The sequence below is a fragment of the Onychostruthus taczanowskii genome, unplaced genomic scaffold (assembly GCF_017590055.1).
Source record: "Onychostruthus taczanowskii isolate IOZ18803 unplaced genomic scaffold, ASM1759005v1 scaffold6, whole genome shotgun sequence".
Taxonomy (NCBI): Eukaryota; Metazoa; Chordata; class Aves; order Passeriformes; family Passeridae; genus Onychostruthus; species Onychostruthus taczanowskii.
This window is the reverse complement of record NW_024503679.1, coordinates 17,666,410-17,689,957: the sequence shown is the minus strand read 5'-3', so window position 1 is coordinate 17,689,957 and position 23,548 is coordinate 17,666,410. Positions and strand designations below refer to the sequence as shown.

The following is a 23,548-nucleotide window of genomic DNA, read 5'->3' as shown; positions in this document are numbered from 1 at the left end:
CATGGAGCAGCCACTTGGCAGCTCCCAACAGCTGAGGATATTCCCATTTTCTCCATCCTTTCCATAATTCCAAAGGACGGAGCCAATTGCCTCTGCCAGGGCTGACGGATGGGAGCCGACAGCGTCGCTTCCCATTAGGATTATTTCTGGGAATTCACACCGGGATGGCTCCGGCAGGCGCTCCCAGCTCCCGACTCCTTGGAACAATCGGCTGCCGCCCGAGAGCTCAGGGGATGTGGGAAAAGCTGGGATGGTGACATTTATTGGCACCAAGGAGAAATCCTGCCGGGAATGAAGGCTGGGATGGGATTTTAAGGAAATCCTACCGGGAATGAAGGCTGGGATGGGATTTTAAGGAAATCCTACTGGGACTTGAAGGCTCGGGATGGGATTTTAGGAAAAGAGTGGAATTCCAGGCAAGGGGCTTGAATGGAATGTGAAAATCATTCCCAGTGGCTCTGGGACACTTAAAGGCATTTTAAGGACATTGGGGACAAATCCATGGATGGGAATGTCATGGAATGATGTGGGTGGGAAGGGATTAAATCCCATCCCATTCCCTGGGAAACCTCCCACTATCCCAGGGTGCTCCAATCCCCATCCAACCTGGCCTGGAACATTCCAGGGATCCAGAGGCAGCCACAGCTTCTCTGGGAATTCCAGCCCAGCCCCTCCCAGGGGACAATCCCTTCCCAGTATTCCATCTAAATCCCTTTTCCATCCCCTTTGTCCAGTCCCTCCATCCCTTGTCCCACGCCCCTTTCCAGGGAACTCCTTTTTCCTGCTTGTTTTTTTCCAGGATGAGGGAAGGAGCATTCCCAGCTGGAATGCTGGGATGTGAGCGGAGCCCGGAGGAGTGGGTGGGATGGAAGTTTGGGACAAGGTGGGAAGAGCCAGACCGGGATTGACTCTGGAGAGGAGCGATCCCTTCCCATGGAATGGGATCAAACCCTCGCTCCATCCATGGAATGCCGTGAACGAGCTGGGGTTCATTGCTGATCCAAGGAGAATTTTCCATGGTTTGCTGGAAAATAGGGATGGGAATCCCGGTGCCACACTGACACCTCATGGAAAAAACGCTCGTTGCAATTCCAGTGCTCCAGGGATGGATTTTTGGGATAAAACGCTTGGATTTTGCTGCCTACTTTGTCCTGATAAAGGTGGTTGGGATAAAGGGATATTTCCCTGGAATCAGAGGGATTGGGAGCAGGATCTGACTGGGAAAACCTGGAGATCTTGGAGCTGCAAATCCAACATTTCCCCTTCAACCTCCGCCCTTTGCTGAGGCTTTGGAGGAAAAGAAAATGAAAATAAAAATAGAAATAAAATCAAAATTAAAATTATTAAAATAAGAAGAAAAAATTTAAAATAACAACAAAATTAAAAATTAAAATTAATTCAAAATAAGAACAGAAACACAAAATAAAAATAAAATGACAAAAATTAAATTCTCAAATCCAAGGGAGCTGATTCAGAATTCCCAGTGCTTTTCAACCCTTCCCATCTCCATGAGCACCAGTTCCTCGTGTATCCCAGTTTTCCACAGGAATATTCCCAATGGGATTTACCTTGTCACCAGGATAATGGAATCCAAATCCAAGAGATGGCTCCTCATTAACGATTAATGAGCTCATTAAATCCCACAAATAAGAGCCCTTCCCAGACCTTTCCATCATTCCCCGTGGTTATCCCTATCCCAATCCTCCCACGGGGGCAGGAAGAGGTTTGGGAGCAGGGAATCTGCCCAGGCTGGGATTTTCCAAGGAGTCATTCCCTGTCCCAGGGCAGAGCCTGATTCCCACCGGGAAAAGCTCGGGAAGCAGCACCATTCCTGGTGGTTATCCCTATCCCAACCCCAATCCCAACCCTCCTGCAGCAAGAGGCAGGAGCAGGGATGGGAGCAGGGATATTCCCAGGAGCCATTCCCTATCCCAGGGCAGGGCAGGCTCGGGAAGCAGCGCCATTCCCGTGGTTTTCCTACCCCATCTAGCGGCGCTCCAGGAGAGCTGCTTCCCACGGATCCAGCCAGGAGCTGCCTCTGGAGCTCATGGAATTCTGGAGGGGCTGGAAAAGCTCTCCCTTTGTCCCCCACTGAGCAGGGGAAGGACCTGGAGCTCCTGGAGAAATTCCAGAGGAGGTCACGGAGCCAGGCTGGGAGAGCTGGGAATGTTCCCTTGGAGAAGGGAAGGATCCAGGGAGAGCTCAGAGCCATTCCAGGGCCTCAAGGGGCTCCAGGAGAGCTGGAGAGGGACTGGGGACAAGGCATGGAGGGACAGGACACAGGGAATGGCTCCCACTGCCAGAGGGCAGGGATGGATGGGAGATTGGGAATTAGGAATTCCTGGCTGGGCTGGAATTCCCAGAGCAGCTGTGGCTGCCTCTGGATCCCTGGAATATCCAAAACCAGCTTGGAGAACCCTGGGATAGTGGGAATTGTCCCTGCCCTTGGGATGAGCTTTAAAATCCCTTCCAATCCCAATCCAAGCCGTTCTGGGATTTGAGGAGTCCAAAGCTTGGGAAGAGAAGCTTTTCCATGGGCTGGAACCCCTTGGATCGAGGCAATCCCTCAGAATGGCCCCAAATACCCCCAGATTCCCTTTGCAGACCTGAGGGTAAAATTGTCCCAAGCCCACCTCAGGATCCAAGCAGATCCCAGGATTTACCATCCCAAAAAACGCCTCAGATCCCGGCTTTCTGCAGAGCCAGGGAAGCTGCTCCCCTTGGAATTCCCTAAAAACCAGGAAGAGGGTTTGAAATAAAAGGATTTATTGAAACTATTTATTGCTGAGATCCAATTCCCACCCTTTCTGTGAGGAAATCCCCTTTTCCCCCCATTCCCATATGGAAAACATTCCAGAATTCCCTCGCACCCCAAAGCAGCTGGGATGTGAATTCCCACTGCTCCCAGGGTTTTGGGTGACTCTGGAATGTTCTGACAGCTCAATGGCACACTTAAATATTCCAAATTCATTCTTGCCAGAAGAAATCCGTATTCCCAAGGTTTTCCTGCTTCCAGTAAAATCGGGAATGGCCAAAAACACCCTTAAAGTGCTGGACTGCAGCTCGGAATAGCAGCGTCTCCCAAAAGAGGGGGAATGACCAGAAAAGATGGATTTGGGATAAAAAAAAAACTGGGAAAACACTGGAAAAGCCTCCCGGGGAGAAGACTGTAATGATCCAGCTCCATTTGGAATTCCAGAGGGACCTTTTGTATTTCCCTAAATCTATGGAAAAGGACAGATCCATCCAGAAGCTCTTTGGGATCACCAACGGAACCATTTCCCAGCTTCCCCAAAAGCCTCCGGAATGAGCACAAAGCAGTTCCTGAGGAGCAGTGGCAGCAGAGCATTCCTCAGGCTGGGAAAATCCGGGATTCCAGCAGGAAAAGTTCAGGGCTTCCTGCGCCTGCAAGGGGAAAGATCCACAGAGAACTTTCAGGATTCATCCAGAGGAAATTTGGGAGCAGCCAACCCCCCATTCCCAGGTTTTTGCACTCCCAGTTCCCACACACCTCCTAAAAAATCCAACATCTATTCCAAGGAAACTCCAAAAAATCTGGTGTTTTCCTTGGATTTTTTAGGCAGCAGGAACAGCAAACAAAGTTGGATTCCAATTCCTCAATTCCCTCTTCCCACGGGGAATTGGAATTTCCCAATGGATAATATGAGCAAGAGGTTAAAGGGGCAGGAGGGGGAATCCAGGGCATTCCCACTGCCATTCCCAGCCCTATTCCAGCCAGGAATGAAAATCCAAAGTGGAAAGGTCAGCAAAGCTGGAGGGGAAAAAACATTCCTGAATTTTGGAAGTTGGCATGAAAGAATTCCAGGAGCACTTCCTTGGACTGCTCATGGAGCTGGAATTCCCAGGGATGCCTTATGAATAACTTGGGAAAGAGGGAATTCTCCAGGCTTCCTTAGTGGTTCCATAATTATGCAGTTGGAATTTTAGCAGGAATTCCACCGCAATTCCCTCTTCCCACAGGGAACTGGAGTCCTGAGAAACTGGAACTTCCCAATCCCAAGAAATTGGAATTTCCCAATGGATAACGTCAGCGAGAAGCTAAAGGGGCAGGAGAGGGAATCCAGGGCATTCCCATTCCTGATGTTCCACTGGGGAATGCAAACCTGATGTGGGAATGGCAGCAAAGCCAGGGGGGAAAGCATTCCCAAAGTTTGGAGCCGACGGGAAAGAATTCCAGGAGCACTCACTTGGGCTGGGCGTGGTGCTGGAATCCCGGTCCCAGCGCCGATCCCGCCCTCATCTCCACGGCCACGGAACACTGGGAATACACCAAAGTCAGGATCTGCTGCTTCCCACCATTCCCAGCTCCCAGCATTCCCAAATCCTCATCCCAGAGAGGTTTGGATCCCCAGTACCCTGGAATGTCCAAGGCTGAGCTGGATGGAGCAGCCCGGGATAGCGGGAAATGCCCATGGAATGGCTGGGTTGGGATGAGCTGAAGTTCCCTCCCAACCCAACCCAGGCCAGAATTCCAGGATCCAGGGTGACATTCCCGGCTCACCCTGGTTTCCACATCCGTCCATTCCGAGTCCACGGCGTCCCCGGCGGGGTCGGGATTGGGAGGCGACGAGCGGCGCTTCCGCCTGGAACGGGAATTTGTGGAATTACAGCACAAGCCTCACGGAATTCACTGGAAAACCTCTTTATTCTTCCTTAATAAATCTTGGTTCCAGCAGCTCCAGCATCCAGAAATTTCTCCAAGTTTGTGGGATTTCATGTTGGATGTTCCCATTGGATCATCCGGCCTGGAAAAAGTTCCATGCACACACCTGGAATTCCACAATTCCAGAAGCTCAAATGAAAGGTTCCACCATTGGAACCGTGGGACTTCCACAATTCCAGAAGCTCAAATGAAAGGTTCCACGATTGGAATTTTGGGAATTCCAGGATTCCAGAGGCTGGACTCACCCGGTGGGAGATTCCTGTTTGAGGGTCTCGATGTCCGTGAACTGCACGGCCTGGCCCCCACCCCTGGTCTTGAACACGTCCCCCTGGAATGGGAAAAGGACAAGGAAAAGCGGGATTCAGACAGGAACAACACTGGGATTCATCCCAGAATTCCAGCCTAAAGAGGTATGGACACAAATAAGCTGCACCCGCTTCACTGACAATGGATTGTTCCTTTTTTCCACAGGAAAATGCATAAATCATGGGATCTACAGATCAAGGGACCCCAAAAATCATGGGATCCACACACATAATGGAATCCCATAAATCACAGGATTCACAAATCATGGAATCCCACAAATCATGGGATTCATGGACCACGGGATCCACGAATCAGGGGATCCGTGAATCATGGGATCCCACAAATCACGGAACCCCACCGTGAAAACACCAAACTAAATTTCAGCAATTACAACACAATATTCCCAAGATTCCCACCATTCCCAAAGTCACTTTGATGAGCTCACTCTGGATCTCAGCCTTGCCTGGAGCCCGGAGTGCCACATCCAGGAATTCCTTGGGTAATTTTAACGAAATTTCAGCAATTACCATAACATTCCCAAGATTCCCAAGGGCACCTCGATGAGCCCTGTCTGGATCTCAACCTTGCCCACAGCCCGGAGCAGCGAGCGCCAGCTCCAGGAATTCCTTGGGTAACTTCAACGAAATTTCGGCGATTCCAACGCAACATTCCCAAGATTCCCGAGGTCACCTTGATGAGCTTGGTCTGGATCTCCCCGTCGGAGGCGAGCTCCTGGTGGGTCAGCAGGTAGCGGTCGCACCGGGCCAGGGCGCGCTCGCTGGGCGCCTCCACCGTGATGGCCCTGGGCACGCGCGGCTGCAGCAGCGTCTCCGTGGGCACGTGGGACGGCGGCCGGTGATCCACCCAGCGCTCGCCGGCGCTGCGGGAACGCCGCGGCCGCAGCGGCGCCACCGGAGCGCTCTGGGAATGATGGGAACAGGGAATGAGAATGGGGAATGGGAAATGGGAATGGGAACAGGGAACGGGAATGGGGAATGGGGATCCACCCAGCGCTCGCCGGCGCTGCGGGAACGCCGCGGCCGCAGCGGCACCGCCGGAGCGCTCTGGGAATGATGGGAACAGGGAATGAGAATGGGGAATGGGAAATGGGAATGGGAACGGGGAACGGGGAATGGGAACGGGGATCCACCCAGCGCTTGCCGGCACTGCGGGAACGCCGCAGCCGCAGCGGCACCGCCGGAGCGCTCTGGGAATGATGGGAACAGGGAATGAGAATGGGGAATGGGAAATGGGAATGGGAACGGGGAACGGGGAATGGGAACGGGGATCCACCCAGCGCTTGCCGGCACTGCGGGAACGCCGCAGCCGCAGCGGCACCGCCGGAGCGCTCTGGGAATGATGGGAACAGGGAATGAGAATGGGGAATGGGAAATGGGAATGGGAACGGGGAACGGGGAATGGGAACGGGGATCCACCCAGCGCTTGCCGGCACTGCGGGAACGCCGCAGCCGCAGCGGCACCGCCGGAGCGCTCTGGGAATGATGGGAACAGGGAATGAGAATGGGGAATGGGAAATGGGAATGGGAACGGGGAACGGGGAATGGGAACGGGGATCCACCCAGCGCTTGCCGGCACTGCGGGAACGCCGCAGCCGCAGCGGCACCGCCGGAGCGCTCTGGGAATGATGGGAACAGGGAATGAGAATGGGGAATGGGAAATGGGAATGGGAACGGGGAACGGGGAATGGGAACGGGGATCCACCCAGCGCTCGCCGGCGCTGCGGGAACGCCGCGGCCGCAGCGGCACCGCCAGAGCCCTCTGGGAATGATGGGAACAGGGAATGAGAATGGGGAATGGGAAATGGGAATGGGAACAGGGAACGGGAATGGGGAATGGGGATCCACCCAGCGCTCGCCGGCGCTGCGGGAACGCCGCGGCCGCAGCGGCGCCGCCGGAGCGCTCTGGGAACGATGGGAGAGTGGGAATGAGAACGGGGAATGGGAATGGGGAATGGGAACGGGAACGGGGAATGGGAATAGGGATCCACCCAGCGCTCACCGGCGCTGCGGGAACGCCGCGGCCGCAGCGGCGCCGCCGGAGCGCTCTGGGAACGATGGGAGAGTGGGAATGAGAATGGGGAATGGGAATGGGGAATGGGAACGGGAACGGGGAATGGGAATAGGGATCCACCCAGCGCTCACCGGCGCTGCGGGAACGCCGCGGCCACAGCGGCACCGCCGGAGCGCTCTGGGAACGATGGGAGAGTGGGAATGAGAATGGGGAATGGGAATGGGGAATGGGAACGGGGAATGGGAACGGGGAATGGGAACGGGGATCCACCCAGCGCTCGCCGGCGCTGCGGGAACGCCGCGGCCGCAGCGGCGCCGCCGGAGCGCTCTGGGAACGATGGGAACAGGGAATGAGAACGGGAACGGGGAATGGGAACAGGGATCCACCCAGCGCTCGCCGGCACTGCGGGAACGCTGCAGCGGCACCGCCAGAGCGCTCTGGGAATGATGGGAACAGGGAATGAGAACGGGGAATGGGAACGGGGAATGAGAATGGGGAATGAGAACGGGAACGGGAACAGGGAATGGGAACGGGGAATGAGAACGGGGAATGGGAACGGGGAAAGAGAACGGGGAATGGGAACGGGGAAAGAGAACGGGGAAAGAGAACGGGGAATGGGAACGGGGATCCACCCAGCGCTTGCCGGCACTGCGGGAACGCCGCGGCCGCAGCGGCACCGCCGGAGCGCTCTGGGAATGATGGGAGAGTGGGAATGAGAACAGGGAATGGGAACGGGGAACAGGAACAGGAATGGGGAATGGGAACGGGGAATGGGAACGGGGATCCACCCAGCGCTTGCCGGCACTGCGGGAACGCCGCGGCCGCAGCGGCACCGCCGGAGCGCTCTGGGAATGATGGGAGAGTGGGAATGAGAACGGGGAATGGGAATGGGGAATGGGAATGGGGAAAGAGAACAGGGATCCACCCAGCGCTTGCCGGCGCTGCGGGAACGCCGCGGCCGCAGCGGCACCGCCGGAGCGCTCTGGGAATGATGGGAGAGTGGGAATGAGAATGGGGAATGGGAACGGGGATCCACCCAGCGCTCGCCGGCGCTGCGAGAACGCCGCAGCCGCAGCGGCACCGCCGGAGCGCTCTGGGAATGATGGGAACAGGGAATGAGAATGGGGAATGGGAACGGGGATCCACCCAGACGCTTGCTGGCACTGCGGGAACGCCGCGGCCGCAGCGGCACTGCCCGAGCGCTCTGGGAATGGTGGGAGAGCGGGAATGGGCACGGGGAATGGGAACGGGGAATGGGAACGGGAATGGGAACGGGGAATGGGAACGGGAATGGGAACGGGGAATGGGAACGGGAATGGGAACGGGGAATGGGAACGGGAATGGGAACGGGGAATGGGAACGGGAATGGGAACGGGGAATGGGAACGGGAATGGGAACGGGGAATGGGAACGGGGATCCACCCAGCACTCGCCGGCGTTGCGGGAACGCCGCGGCCGCAGCGGCACCGCCGGAGCGCTCTGGGAACGATGGGAACAGGGAATGAGAACGGGAACGGGGAATGGGAACAGGGATCCACCCAGCGCTCGCCGGCACTGCGGGAACGCTGCAGCGGCACCGCCAGAGCGCTCTGGGAATGATGGGAACAGGGAATGAGAACGGGGAATGGGAACAGGGAATGGGCAGTGGGAATGGCAGGGATGTGGGCCAGTGATCCACCCCACGCTCACTGGCACTGCGGGAACGCCGCGGCCGCAGCGGCACCGCCAGAGCCCTCTGGGAATGATGGGAACAGGGAATGAGAACGGGGAATGGGAACAGGGAATGGGCACTGGGAATGAATGGGCACAGGGAATGGATGGGATGGGTGTGTGGGAAAGACAAAAGTTTGGTCCTTGGGTTGGATCCTGAGGGCACCACAAAGAGCTTGGCATTGAATTATCGGTGGGACATTCCAGCCAATTCCTATGTAATGGAAATTTTATCCCAGTGTTGTCCAATCTGCCACATTCCATTAAGTCTCCTCAAGTTTGGGAATGCTCCTCCCAAATTTCCAAATCCACAGCCAAGGGATTGTCCTGCTCTGTTTTCCTAAAGTGCTCTTGGATTGAATCCTGAAGGCACCACCATGGGCTTAGCATTGAATTATCCATGGAATGTTCCAGGCCAATTCCTGGTTTTTGGAGATCGAATTATGAACGGAATATTCCATGTCAAGTCCTATTTCTTGGGAATTTTTGTCCAACCTGTTGCATTCCACACCTAGGAAGGAGGAGACAAAGGAAGGGATTGTCCCCCTCTATTTTCCTAAAGTGCTCTTGGACTGAGCCCTCAAGGAGCCAAATAATCCATGGAATCAGTATTCCCAGTTTAATGGGAATTAGGGAAGAGAGTTAAAGCTGAGCCACACAAGAGGTTTGTCCAAGGGATGTTTCCAGGCAAGACAAGCTCCTAGAAACACCTTGGAAGCTGGGAAATTGCAGGAGGGATTGGAGGAGACACGAGGGACAGGGAAAGGGAGACACAGGGAAAGGAAAAGGGAAACACCAGGAAAGGGAAACACCAGGGAAAAGGGAAACACCAGGGAAAACATGAGGACACCTACAGCTAGAGCAGAGTGTGGCCACCTCAGAGCTCCCTAAAAGCGGGAATTCTCAACTTCCAAGGAAGCTCCAAACACCAAGAGGGCGGCGAGAGCAGCCAGGCTCAGTCTGGGACCAGCGGGACACATTAGGGACAGCTCTACTCTACGTTAGGCGGGCTCAGGGTCAGAGAACCCTTAAGCCAGGCTCAGGGTCAGAGAACCTTTAAGCCGGGCTCAGGGTCAGAGAACCCTTAAGCCGGGCTCAGGGTCAGAGAACCTTTAAGCCGGGCTCAGGGTCAGAGAACGTTTAAGCTGAGCTCAGCCCCACTAGGCCAGGACTAACCCTGCAGCACGGATCCTCTTCCTGCTCTAGCTCCTCTCTATCCCTGGGCACCTCCAGCGCTCGGCTCCAGCACATCCCTCTCCTCCTGGCAGGGCTGGGCCAGGCTGAGCCCGGCTCCGCTCCCGCTTTATTCCTGGACTTGGGAATGCTGGCTGGCTCGCAGGAAGGGCCCCTCTGCTCCCACTCCAGCACGCAGGAGGCCACAGAGATGCTGCTGCAAGAGTTGGAGCGCCTGGGCACCTGCGGGGCCACCCGGCTGTCCCCGAGCTCAGCGGGGTCACCACAGCTCTGGGGAGAAGGGAGACAGCAGTGAGACACAGGAGACTCCAAGCAAACAGGGACAGACAAATCCAGGGATTTCCCGTTCCTGTGGGTATCAGCAGGTGGGAGAATGGATGAAGAACAAACAGGAAACGGGGAATTCAAGGTGCTCCAGCTCAGGGCTCAAACTTCAGCAGGGACATCACAGCTCTGGGAAGAAGGAAGAGAGCAGGGAGACACAGGAGGCATCCAACAGGGATAGAAAAATCCAGGGACTTCCAGTTCCTATGGATATCAGGGTGTGGGAGAATGGATGAAGAGTGAACAGGACACAGGGAATTCAAGCTGCTCCAACTTTGTCCCCAGGCTCAGGGGGGTCACCACAGCTCTGGGGAGAAGGGAAACATCAGTGAGGAGGCGTCGTGCAGTCAAACAGGGATGCCATGCAGGGACAGACAGATCCAGGGATTTCCTGTTCCTATGGATATTAGGAGGTGGGAGAATGGATAAACAATGAACAGAGACAAGACAAGGCATTCAAGGTGCTCCAACTCGGGGCTCAAACTTCAGCAGGGACACCACAGCTCTGGGAAGAAGGGAAACATCAGTGAGACACAGGGAGAGACAGATCCAGGGATTTCCCGTTCCTATGGACATCAGGAGGTGGGAAATGGATGAAGAACAAACAGAAGAAAAGGAATTCAAGCTGCTCCAACTCGGGGCTCAAACCTCAGCTCTGGGAAGAAGGGAGAGAGCAGTGAGACACAGGAGACTCCAAGCATACAGGGATAGAAAAACCCAGGGATTTCCCATTCCTAAGGATATCAGGACGTGGGAGAATGGATGAAGAACAAACAGCAGACAAGGAACTCAAAGCAAGCTCCTCCAGCTGTGCGCTTGGAGGCCCCTAATGACTAAAACCCCTGCACTTCATCCCTAAAAACACAGTTTCCTAAATGCAGCAGGTTTGGGAGTGACTCACGGGGGCAGGGGAAGGAGACACGGATCTCGGGAGAGCCTTTTCCCGCTCCCTTTCCCGGGATGGCCTCTCCGGCCTCTCGGCTCTGGGCTCGGTGACGATGGCCTTGAGCTGCTTCAGCTTCTCGTCCTTCACCCACAGCTTGTTCTGCATCTCCAGCTGCTTGGCTGCCACCCGCCGCTCCTGCAGGGACAGGGAAAGCAGTGGAAAACAGGGAATTGCCGAGGCTGGAAAACACGCCAGGATCAGGGAGGCCAAGCTGGGACTGAACCCAGCCTGGAGCCCCGAGTGCCACATCCAGGAGTTCCTTGGATACCTGCAGGGATGGGGATTCCAAACCTCCCCCTTGCAGTTCCAATGTCTACAACCATTTCCATGAGGGAATCTTCCCAGTGTCCAACCTGAGCCTGCCCTGGCCCAGCCTGAGGCTGTTCCCTCTCCTCCTGCCCTTGTTCCCTGGGAACGGAGCCTGACCTCCCCCTTTCCTTTCCTTCTTTCCATTGCTTTAAATCCTTTTCCTTTCCATTCCCTCCCCATTCCTTTTCTTCCTTTCCATTTCCTTCCCTTTCCCCTTTTCCCTTCCCCATCCACAGCAGAGCTACCCAAGAACCTCCGCAAGGCCAAAGAAGAATTTCCAACGCGGAATTCCCACAAACACCAAACCCGCTCCTTAAGAGCGCCCCAAATCCCCAAATTCCTCATAACCTGATCCTGCTTTTCCCCCCATTCCTGCACTCACACATTCCTTCTCCCACTTGAGGGAGGTCTCAGCCACCATTCCCTGCAGCCTGGCCTCCAGCCTCCTCTTGTCCGACGCCTGCCGCTGCAGCTTCTGGCTCTTGCTCTCCAGCTCCTGCTGCAGGTTCCTCTTGTCCTCCTCGTAAATCGTGGCCGTCTTCTCCAAAATCTCGATCTGCAGGAAGAGAGGAAAGGCTTGGGTGGGAACACAACCTTCTAATCCAGGAGTTCCTGCTTGTGTTTCCCAGGAAATCTCAATTTTCAATTCTAAATCGCTTGTTTTGCTGTTTTAAAAGCCTCATCTCATAAAAAAAGACAATAAATTTTCAGTAAAAGTTCCCCCCAAAATTTTTATTCCTGATGGCAAGGAATTTGCCAAGTGATTAAAAAAAAATGGGAATTATGCTCCAAAATGACCCAACTGACCTTGTATTCCAAGGTTTTAATTTTCTTCTCCAGCCTTTCCAGCTCCGTCCTCTGCCCCGTTATGGTTTTCTCCTTCTCAGCCAGTTTTCCTTGGATATAATTTTCCTTGGATGCAACACTGGAGTCAAATTCTTGCAGCATTGTTTTAAAGGCAAGAACTGGAAGAGAATTCGGATATTTTATATTTTATCTTTAATCTACTTCCCTTATCCCCAGAACATCCAAACCTCTGTTTCTCCCAACAAATTTAAAGCCTAAAATTCCTCAAAAAATGGCTGAAACAGTAAATCTAAACAAAAAAAGATGAGGCAAGGGGGATCCTTTGAGGATTAATAAGGGCACCAAATTTGAGTTTTGCCCTGATGTTCCAATTTGGGGCAAATTCCTACCGTTTTTGGCAAATTCCTCTGCCAGCATCTGCCTCATTTTGTGGCGCTGCTCCAGGGCCTCGATCAGTTTTGGGAGCGTTTGGTCGTCGTTGATGTCCAAGAGCTCGCAGGAAGGCAGGGGAGGGAAGCTCTGGAAGAACAGCTCAGCAGCAGATGGCTCCTCTGGTCCTGCAGGGTGGAAAATCCGTTAGCAGGGTGGGAAAATTCCAATGGGCAAGGGGCAGAATCGTGGAAAACTGGGAATGATTGATGGGAGCTATGGGTTTCCAAAGCGGTGAGGGATGGGAAAGGGTTAAATGTGACATCCTTGATTTCTTGTTTTACTAAAAGCAGGTCCTGAACATTCAGGAACATCCCACAATTTCCTTGGCACAATTTCCTGCCAGGAGCTGCAATATTGGGACCATGGATTCATCCCAATCCCGTGGAATTCCTTGGAAACCTCCACAGGGACACTGCAGAGGGAAGGGCAGCAGCTCCCCAGGCACTGAGGTTCAGCCTGGCACAGGCTCAGAGGGATTGGTTTAAAATTTAATTCCCAGCCTTTAATTCCTAACAGAAAACTCTGCTGGAATCATGGAATGGTTTAGGTTGGAAAGGACCTTAAAGTGATCCTGTTCCATGGGCAGGGACACCTCCCACTGTCCCACATTCCAACCTGGCCTTGGACACTTCCAGGGATCCAGGGGCAGCCACAGCTTCTCTGGGAATTCCATTCCAGCCCCTCCCCACCCTCCCAGCCTGGAACTCCTTCCCAATATCCCACCCAAATTTCCCATTTCCCAATTTGAAGCCATTCCCTGTGTGCTGTCCCTCCATGCCTTATCCCAATCCCTTCCCAAGCCCCTTAAGGCACTGGAAGGCTGTCTAAATTTTCCCTGAATCCTTCCCCTTTCCCAGGTGAACATTCCCAGAGAGGAATTCCCCGTTCCAGCCCTCACCTGCTCCCACGGGGCCGCCCCTGAGCTCCAGCTTTCGGGACAGCTCCTCCCGGAACGCCTGGTTCCGGAGGCGCCGGCCCGGCGTCAGCCCGCACAGGGGCCTGTCCAGGGGCCTGGCCACCTCCACCTCCTGGGTCATCTCTGCAAAACGCATCACTTGCTGCAAGAAAACAGGGAAAAACCACCAGGAGCACCCGGAGCTGGGATTGGGAGAGGTGCTGGGTCACTGAAGTGGGAAAGGAGGAATTATCCGGCTGAAAGCGCGAGGAGTTGCCAGCTTTGGGATCTTCCAGAAACCTCCAGAAAGGTGCCAGAAAAGCTTGGGCAGAGACAGCTGGGATTCTTGGAATAGGAGGGATTAAACACCCTAATATGGCTCCATGGAATTCTGTGATGAAGGAAAACTTTACCCACTTTCCAAGCAAGGAGCAGGTGTAATACGAGCAGGAAAAACAAGACTTGGAGAGCAGATTTATCCCACAAAGTTATAACTGAAGGGCTCAAACAACAATTATAATTTCTCATATTTCTTGGAGTACAAGAATCCAGGGAAAAACAGGAAAAAAAGAGCAGGAGAGAATGGAAAAAGGGAATTTACCAGGCTTTCCTCATAGTCCTCAGCCTTGGGATTCACACACACGATCATCCGAACTTTCCCTTCTCCATCAAAATAGTTCTTGAAGAGATGAGTCAGTTTGGAATCTCTGTATGGAACCATCTGGGAATGAAGGCCAGGGAAAATTCCGTGAGTTTTCCTTATCCAGGTGATGAAATCCAAGGATAATCAGGGAAGGGCTGCCCACCTTGTTTGTTCCGTACAATTGGTTTTCCCGCAGAACCTCGATGCACGTCCTCAATGTCATCAATGACTGGTTGATATTCCCTAAAAAAAGCAAACACAAGGAAAAAAACCTCCACGAGCAGCCCTTGGATCACGTTCCCAGATTAGTCAGAAGAATAAACTGCCTAATTAACGATATTTGTTAATAATTGCTCTAATTAACTGAAGTGGCAGAAGTGCCGCTGCAAACTTGTGGGAAGATTCGAGGTCATCAAATCCTAACTGATCCTAACAGAGCACTTCAAGAATTCCTGGGATTCCTCCCTAGGAGACAGGATTAGCAGGAGTTTAATTAGCAGGGTTAATTAGCAGGGTGCTCCAGGGGGCTCCTACCTGCCTCCCGCAGCCTGTTCCCCTCGGCTTTGGTCCTGTTGGTTCTCTCACTTCCTGCCAGATCCACCAGGGACAGCTGGCTCAGGGTGATCTGCTCCTTTTCCTGGGATACAGAAGAAATCCTGGATCCCTCCAGATTCCCCCTGAAGGGCTGGGGGACACCTCATCCCAAACCCCACTTCCAGAGAACGTGTTGGATACGAGCTCAGAGGGGTTGGTACAGCCCAGACAGCAGCACAGCTTTTTTTGGGAAGCTTGGCAGACCCCTTCTGCCTTGGGTCATGGATTGAAAGCTGTTGGATCATTCCAATTCCCAAAATTTTAGATTCCCAAACAGAGGAAAAGGTGAAAACCCAAGGAATCAGCAGCTTCACCCTCTGTTTTAACACCGAACTTTATGATTAGCTCTGTCACCTCCAAACTTGAGGCACGGGAGCTGTTTCCAAGGTAAATTCCGTAAAACTCTCCCGAAATTCTCCTGGAATTCTCCAGAACTCACCTGGAGCACGTTGTCCCCATCAGCATCCAGAGGAGCCTGTGCCAGTTTGATGATGAACACGGAGTGGGAGCGGCTGGATTCCCGGTTCAGCTGCGTGTTGGCGATGCGCCGCTTCTTCTGCCCTGCTCGGACAGCCCAAATTCCCAAAAATCCTGCTGCTTTCCCACAGTTCCCACCCCCTCCAGCATCAGGGTGTGAGGGGTTTCACAGCTGTGGGATGTTGGGAAGGGCTGGGAATGGGGAGGCCCTAAATGCCCAGAGAAGCTGTGGATGCTCCATCCCAAGGACGGGGCTGATCCAGCGGAATTTCCTTGCTCGTGGATGATGTTTAAGGTGCTGGGATGTGGGATCAGCCCTGAATTCCAAGATTTTTACCTCTCCAAAAGACTTCAAAAGCTTCCTCTGTGGATTTGACCTCCACTTCGGTGCAGCCCGTCACGTACATGTTGTGGTTCTGGTCTTCCCGAAGGATTTTGGACTGGGGAGGTCTTTGGGATAGTGAGAGAGAGGGAAAAAATCCAAAAAAAAAAATCCCATTAGAGGGGAATTCTCTGTGTAATTTGCACATTCTCTGCAAATTGCCATGCAGATTTTTCTTGGAAGGCAAAATTCAGCAGGAAAAGGTCAAAAATCAGAGGGAAAAAATTCAGAATGTGTGGGGAAAATGTCACAAGTCTGAGGGAAAAATGTACAAAAATTCTGAGAGGAAAATGTCCAAAAATTCTGAGGGTAAAGATCGAAGTTCTGAGGAGAAAAGGTCAAAAATTCTAAGGGAAAACTGACAAAATTCAGAGGGAAAAAAATCAGAATTTGGAGGGAAAATGTCACAGGGCTGAGAGGAAAAGGTCAAAATTCAGGGGGAAAAGGCCAAAAATGCTGAGGGGAAATGGACAAAATTCCTAAGGAAAACACAGAATTTGGAAGGAAAAATGTCACAAGTCAGAGGGGAAAAGGTCAAAATCCAGGGGGAAAAGGTGAAAATTCTGAGGGGAAAAGGTCAAAAATTTGGAGGGAAAAGGTCAAAAATTTGGAGGGAAAAGGTCAAAAATTTGGAGGGAAAAGGTCAAAAATTTGGAGGGAAAAGGTCAAAAATCCACCTAAAAGATGGAAGAGGGAATACAGGACACGGACACACAGCCAGGATTAGTGACACTCCAGCTACTGCTCTAATTAGCAGCTATTTAATTGCAATTAATTGCTTTGGTGGCAGCTATTGCTTTTCTACAAGCACACAGAAGCAAGGAGAGCATCCTAGATTTCCTAGGAAAGCAAAGAAAGGCAGGGAATTTTCTGCTTCTACTCAGGGAAAACAGCGCTGGAATATTGGGAATAAGACATTGGACACATACACAAAGTCTCCATTTCTCACAGGAGTGTTGCAATTGTTCCACCTACCAAAAAAATGGGGAAAAACATTAAATCCTTGATTTCTGCCTCAAATCTTTCCACGCTGCAGCTTCCAGAGGGAGAAATAATCCCAGATATTTTTTTTAGGATGGGCTTTGGGAATAAACGCCTTTTATTTGTTTTTTTTAAATTTTATTTTAATGTTTAAAATTTTAATTAAAATTTTAGTGTTTAAAAATACCATTTTATTTTAAAAATGCTTTAAAACCATTCAGTGTTTAAACACTGAATGGTTTTAAAGCATTCCCAGAGATTCAAAGCTTTCTGGAATGAAGACCCTGGAGACAGCTCCCAGTTTGCTTGGCCCTCATTAGTTTTTGTTAATCAACCACTCCTTAATTAATACAGGACTGAGGGGCTCCTTTAATGATTTTTGGAGCTGGAATTTCAATCCATGGATTCCAAGTGGAATTTGCAGACTTTTCCTACTGATTTTAGGCATCACAAACGCACAGCTTTGGAAAAAATATCCCTAAAAAATATCCCTGATTTCTGATGTTATGGGAATTACTGATGCCAAAGTGGAATAATGTGGAAATATGGAGCACCAAACCAGTGTTTTCCACTGTTTCCAGGGAAAAAAAGCTATGGAATGTCTCGTTCCAAGTTGAAATCACCTGTTAGAATAGACTGGGAATTTAAGTGGGATAGAATCGCCTAATTAATTAAATATTTGCTTGCTAATCACCCAGCCTAATGAAGAAGGGAGCACCTTGGCCATCAGTACTGAAACATTCCCGGCTGGAACCCTTTCCACGCGCGTTTAACACCGATTCCCAGGAATTGTGAGCTAAGCTCCCGAAGGTCAGAACCAAAAAACCCAGGGTGGAGATCCTACAAAAGCCTCCCAGGAGTGGGAATACGGGAATTCCCAAACTCCCTTGGGTTTGGTGGGCTCACAGCACACGGTGGCTGTCGGAACAGGACGCAGAGACCCCGCGGCCGCTCCTCTCGTCCCAAACCTCTTCCAGCGGCTCGGCGCCGATTCCCAAATCCCGGATTTCCCAACTCACTTGGGTTTGATGGAGTCGCAGGGAGCCTCCTCCAGCAGGTCGTAGATGTAGTTGTTGTAGATCTCGATGTAGGACACGAAGACGCCGTAGACGTTGTCCTCGTCCACCTCCTCCGCCCGGCACCGCTCCCGCACGTCGATCATGTCGGCAAACTCGGGATCCAGCTGCCTCCTGCCCAAACAGGGATTGGGGATGGAATTCCCGGCGGCCGGAACGGCTCAGAAGGGTTGGGTGGGAAAACGGGCAATATTCAGGAAAATTCCCATCACTGGGGGGGGCCTGTGCAGGGCCGGGAGTCGGAATTCCATGATCCAGCTGAGGGGAATTCCATGATCCCGCTGAGGGGAATTCCATGATCCAACTGAGGGGAATTCCATGATCCAACTGAGAGGAATTCCATGGCTGGAATTCCATGAACCAACTGAGGGAATTCCATGGTTGGAATTCCATGATCCAACTGAGGGAATTCCACAGTTGGAATTCCATGATCCAGCTGGGGGAAATCCATGATCCACATGAGGGAATTCCATGGCTGGAAATTCCATGATACAACTAAGGAAATTCCAACGTCTGGAATCTCATGATCCAACTGAGGGAATTCCACGGCTGGAATTCAATGGTCCAACTCAGGAATTTCCACAGCTGGAAATTCAAATTCCATGATCCATCTGAGGAATCGCCATGGTTGGAATTCCATGATCCATCTGAGGAACATCCATGGTGGAAACTCCACAATCCAGCTGAGGGACTTCCACAGCTGGAATTCCATGTTCCAGCTGAGGGAATTCCGTGGTTCAGTGGAAATCTCTCCAAACTGAACTTCAGCGGATTTGGCCGGCGAGGCTTCACAGAGCTGGACTCTTCAGCTCCCGGGGTTTTAATCCCGGATTAACAGGTACAAAAATAGGCTGAGTCTAGGACTTGTCATCTACAGAGCTGCTCAAACCACATGGAACACCCTCACTTCCCATTAGCATTTTACTAATTATTATTATTAATGACCCTGCTCATGGGACCAACCATACCAACTTGAAGATCTCTTTGAAATTCTGGGGGGAAGGCAAAAAACTCAGGAAAAAAAAGTATGGAATGGCTTCCTCCAAGCTGAAATCTCTTGTTAGAACAGCAGGAATAGATTGGGAATTCCAGTGGGATACAATTACCTCATTAATTAAATATTTGCGCTTTTTTTTCCCATTTTTTTCCTTCATTTCTTCAAGGGAAGAGCCTGAGAGAAGTTAAACCCCATTTCTAGGGAATAAATTCCATCTGCTATTCCCAGAGTCACTCACTTCCCAGCTGGAGTTTTTGGGGTGGGCAGGGCCTCTCTCCTCTGGCGTTCCAGCAGAGCCTCCACCTCAGTCTGAACATCCACCCCGTTCTTGTCATCCAGCTTGAAAACCTGAGGGAAAAACCAGGAATTTCAGACAATTCCAACATCCAGGTAGCGGCCAACAAAGCATTATTTGGTTAATTAATTAGTCTGACTAGGCTGGTATTAATTTATTAATACCATGCCCCTCATTGGCACTCAACCCAGCAAGATCTGAGAGAAATAATTTGCAAAATAATGTTTTAGAAAAGCTCCCAAGGATGAGAATTCCAGGATTATTTCAGTATATTTTAGGCACCATGAGTGCATGCCTCTGGAAAAATATCCCTAGTTTCATGAGGAGACAATTAATTTTTGGTTTTATGGGAATTACTGAAATGAAGTGGAATAATATGGAAATATGGAGCACCAAACCAGTGTTTTCCACTGTTTCCAGGGAAAAAAAGAGCCACAGAATGGCTTCCTCCATGATGAAATCACCCGTTAGAACGGCAGGAATACACTGGGAATTTCAGTGGGGTACAACTGCTTAATTAATTAAAGATATGCTTATTAATCCCTCATCCTAACGAGCAAGGGGAAAACACCTTGGCCATCAGTACTGAAATATTCCTGGCTGGATTCCTTCCCATGTGTTTTTAACAGATTTTTCCTAGGACGGGCTCGGGCAATGAGCACCAAACCACGGAATGCTTTAAAAGCATTCCCAGAAATTCAAAGCCTTTTGGAACGAGGACCCTGGCGTGGGGGTTTTTCCCCTCTTCCAAGCCCTCCAGTGGCAGGTTTGGAGCAGAAATCCATGGATTTGGGGCTGTGGGGAGGCACTCACGAATCTCTTGGCCTGGAAGGGGCCGATGCTGTTGAAGATCATGGCCAGGCAGCGGGGCAGGAGCCCCCCATCCCCAGGGGATCCTGTCATGGTGTGGGTCTTCCCACTGCCCGTCACTCCGTAGGTGAACAGCAGACCTGGGAATGCAGGGAAAAGGGAGAAATCGATGGGATTGGGAATAAAAACCACCCCACCTCCAATATTGCACACCATCCGAGGTGCTGGTGGCTCTGGCTGATGGTCACAGCTGGGAATATCCTTCATCCTCTCCAAGAGACACAAACCAGCCCTGGGATGTTCCAGACTGGATGGGGCTTGGAGCACCCTGGGATACTGGAAGGTTTCCCTGCCCATGGAAAGGGATGAGCTTCAATGCCTTTCCCATAGATTTGATGGTTTAGGAAGTGATGATTTTTTGCCATTTGTTGCTTTTTTGGGAGTTGAAAATGCGTTTTGCTAAAAGCCCAAAATGTTGATTTCGCAATTTGCAACTCCCACAAACCATGGGAAAACTTGGGAGAGCAGGGAGAAGGATCTGGATGCATCACTCATGGAATTCCAGAACACTTTGGGAGGGAAGGGACCTTAAAGCCAATCCCTTTGCCAAAGACAGGGACACCTCCTGCTAAGCCAGGCTGCTCCAATGACACTTCCATGGCATGGGATCACCCATTCCCACCCAAACCATCCCAGGATTCCAACTTCAGAAAGAGCTTCCAGGGGTATGGTGTGAGGAGCCACAATTCCAAACAAACCTTGGGAGCAGTGGATCACCCATTCCCACCCAATTCCTACTCCTGAAGAAGAAAGAGCTTCCAAGGGAATTCCAAGCTGAAGTCTCTTGTTAGAACAGCAGGAACAGATTGGGAATTTCAGTGGGATACAATTACCTAATTAATTAAATATTTGCCAAGGTTTTTTTCCAATTTTTCCTTCATTTCTTCAAGGGAAAAGCCCAAGAGAATCCCATTAAGTCCCATTTTGTGTGAGGAGCTGAGCCACCATCCCAACCAAACCTCAGAGGCACGGGATCATCCATTCCCACCCAAACCACCCCAGGATTCCCATTCCAGAAAGAGCTTCCAGGGGTGTGGTGTGAGGAGCTGAGCCACAATTCCAAGCAGGCCTCAGGAGCACTGAAATCCTGGGAATGGGGACAGAGGAGAGGAGCTCTGCTCACCGTTCTTGCCCCGGATCAGATCCTCCACCAGCGGTTTGGCCACCACGTCAAAGAGCTCCTTCTGCACCACCAGCGTGCCAAACACCTCCTTGAAGGAATACTGGGTCTGCCAGGAGAGGGAAAACCACCCTGGAATTCCAGCCCCACGGCCTGGAGTGGCCAGAGGGACCCCATGGAGCAGAGAATTCCCAAAGGACAGCTAAAAGCTGGAATTTCCTTGCAGCTCCCCCCAGAATCCAAGCAAAGGAACACCCACCGTGGCCAAAGTGGAGCTGTTCCCTCATGGAATTTTGTTTATTTGGGGTCTTTTTCCAGTCCAGCCTCAGTTTTCAGGCTTGAATTTCAAGCTGGCTTTATTTTCTTAATGAATTATTTCAATGAATTTTGCAATTTAAATAATCCTAAATTTGAAACTGCTTTTATTTTTTAAATCAGTTATTTAAATAAAATTTTTAAAATATTTTAATTTTTGATGGCCATTTTTCCACCAAAACTCTTCCTTAGGGAAATGCCTAAATTCCAAATTTCTGAACAAAACCTCATTTAACTAAATTAAAATTCCATTAATTAAGCTTTGCCTGTTTTATTTAAACCTTCAAAAACCCCTTAATTCCCTTCCCATAGGAATTTTCCAGCTGAAATCGGCAACAAAATATTCCACATCCAAGCTAAGATTCCCACCTGGAGAAGCTGTGGAATGTCCAAGGCCAGGCTGGATCAATCAGGGATGGTGGATTCCCATGGAATGGGATGAGCTTTAAGGTCCTTCCCATCTATTTGATGGATCAGGAAGTGATTTTTTTTATTTTTTTTTTGTCCTAGATGGGTTTTTGGGTGGAAAACCTTCGGATTTTGCACTCTGCAAGTGCCACAAACCATGGGAAAGCTTGGAGAGCTGGAGCTGGATGGAATTCATGGAATTCCAGAACTTTGGGTGGGAAGGGACCTTAAAGCCAACCCCACTGCCAAGGGCAGGGACGCCTCCCGCTGAGCCAGGCTGCTGCAGGGACACTTCCAGGGACTGGGCAGGAATTCCAGGCGAATTCCAGGCAGGAATTCCGTTACCTCGCGGTACTCGCCATTCCGGAACACGCGGTAGCCCTCGGGAGGGTGGAGCTGCACCGTGGTGCCGCTGATGACCTCGATGCAGCATTCCTGGTCCGCCCGGCTGAGCGGCCGCACACGGCAGTACACCTGGGAGGGGAAACCGGGAATGGACCGGGAACGGACCGGGAATGGACCGGGAATGGACCGGGAATGGACCGGGCAGTACACCTGGGAGGGGGAAACCGGGAATGGACCGGGAACAGACCGGGAACGGACCGGGCAGTACACCTGGGAGGGGAAACCGGGAATGAACAGGGAATGGACCGGGAATGAGCCGGGAATGAACCTGGAACGTACACCTGGGAGGGGGGAAAACCGGGAATGAACCGGGAATGGACCGGGAACGGACCCGGCAGTACACCTGGGAGTGGGGAAAACTGGGAATGAACTGGGAATGGACCGGGCAGGGGGGAAAAAACCGGGAATGAACCGGGAATAAACCGGGCAGTACAGCTGGGCTGGGGGAAAACCAGGGAATGAATCTGGGAATGAGGGAAACAGGGATAAACCGGGAATAAACCTGGGAATGAACCTGGGAGTGCGAAACCGGGATAAACCAGGAATAAACGCGGAGTGAGAGGTGGGAATGAGCGGGAACCGGGATAAACCCGGGAATAAACCCGGGAATGAACCCGGGAATGAAGCCGGCAATAAACCCGGGAATTCGGCGGGGTGGGAATCGGGGAGCTAGGGATGAGCCCGGCCACAAAGCCGGGAATTCGGCGGGGTGGGAATCGGGGAGTTCGGGATGAGCCCGGCCGTAAAACCGGGAATTCCGCGGGGTGGGAATCGGGGAGCTCGGGATGAGCCCGGCCGTAAAGCCGGGAATTCGGCGGGGTGGGAATCGGGGAGCTCGGGATGAGCCCGGCCATAAAGCCGGGAATTCGGCGGGGGCGATGGCGGCACTCACCCCCACCGGGTCCTTCTGCGTGGGGTTCGTGCCTTTCCTCGGCCTCCGCGGCGTCCTGGCCCTGCTGAGGGGAGAGAGCGTGAGGGGACCGGGAACGGCCGGGGAACCGCCAGCGGGGAGACGGGCGGGAGGAGCGGGCCGGGGAGGGGAGCGCCGGGAGAACGGGAACACCGGGAGAACGGGAACACCGGGACAACGGGAGCGCCGGGATGGAGAAGGAAGCGGGACGGAGCTGAGGGCGCCATGCAGGGCGGACCCGCGCGGACCCGCCGCCCCCCCAGGGTCCCCCCGGGGTCCCCCCAGGGTCCCCCCAGCCCTCCCGTGCCCGCCCGGGGCTGCGGAGCCACTCACGCCGCCTTCATGTCGCGGGTGCCGCCGCTGTCGCGACAGGGCCCGGGGCTCGCGCTCGCGGGTCTGGCACCGGGCGGCGGCCGCGCGCCCGCCGCGATTCAAATC

General features: G+C 52.4%; 1 protein-coding gene across 1 annotated transcript; it reads right to left on the bottom strand.

Moving 5' to 3' along the window:
* Positions 1–3,182: 3,182 nt before the first annotated feature.
* KIF23 (kinesin family member 23) lies at positions 3,183–23,454 on the bottom strand. Its single transcript, XM_041418739.1, has 24 exons — positions 23,444–23,454; positions 23,093–23,156; positions 22,141–22,269; positions 21,076–21,181; positions 19,896–20,032; positions 19,026–19,135; positions 17,734–17,904; positions 16,663–16,704; positions 15,689–15,801; positions 15,314–15,435; positions 14,815–14,917; positions 14,444–14,523; positions 14,239–14,358; positions 13,697–13,800; positions 13,641–13,660; positions 12,700–12,861; positions 12,311–12,468; positions 11,886–12,059; positions 11,150–11,329; positions 5,681–5,911; positions 4,930–5,012; positions 4,523–4,604; positions 4,209–4,279; positions 3,183–3,405 (listed from the first exon to the last, which is right to left on the bottom strand). Exons 1-24 carry the CDS (start codon positions 23,452–23,454, stop codon positions 3,390–3,392), a joined length of 2,589 nt encoding a protein of 862 aa, XP_041274673.1. The 3' UTR covers positions 3,183–3,389.
* Positions 23,455–23,548: the final 94 nt, after the last annotated feature.

What these genes read in the sequence shown, in the direction of transcription:
- KIF23 (XM_041418739.1), bottom strand. An exon ending in GTGAGAAATGGAGACTTTGT is followed by an intron (nt 15,802 to 16,662) that starts GTATGTGTCCAA and finishes ACTATCCCAAAG; the next exon opens with ACCTCCCCAGTCCAAAATCC. An exon ending in TCCAGACCAAGCTCATCAAG is followed by an intron (nt 5,013 to 5,680) that starts GTGACCTCGGGA and finishes TTCCCATTCCAG; the next exon opens with GGGGACGTGTTCAAGACCAG.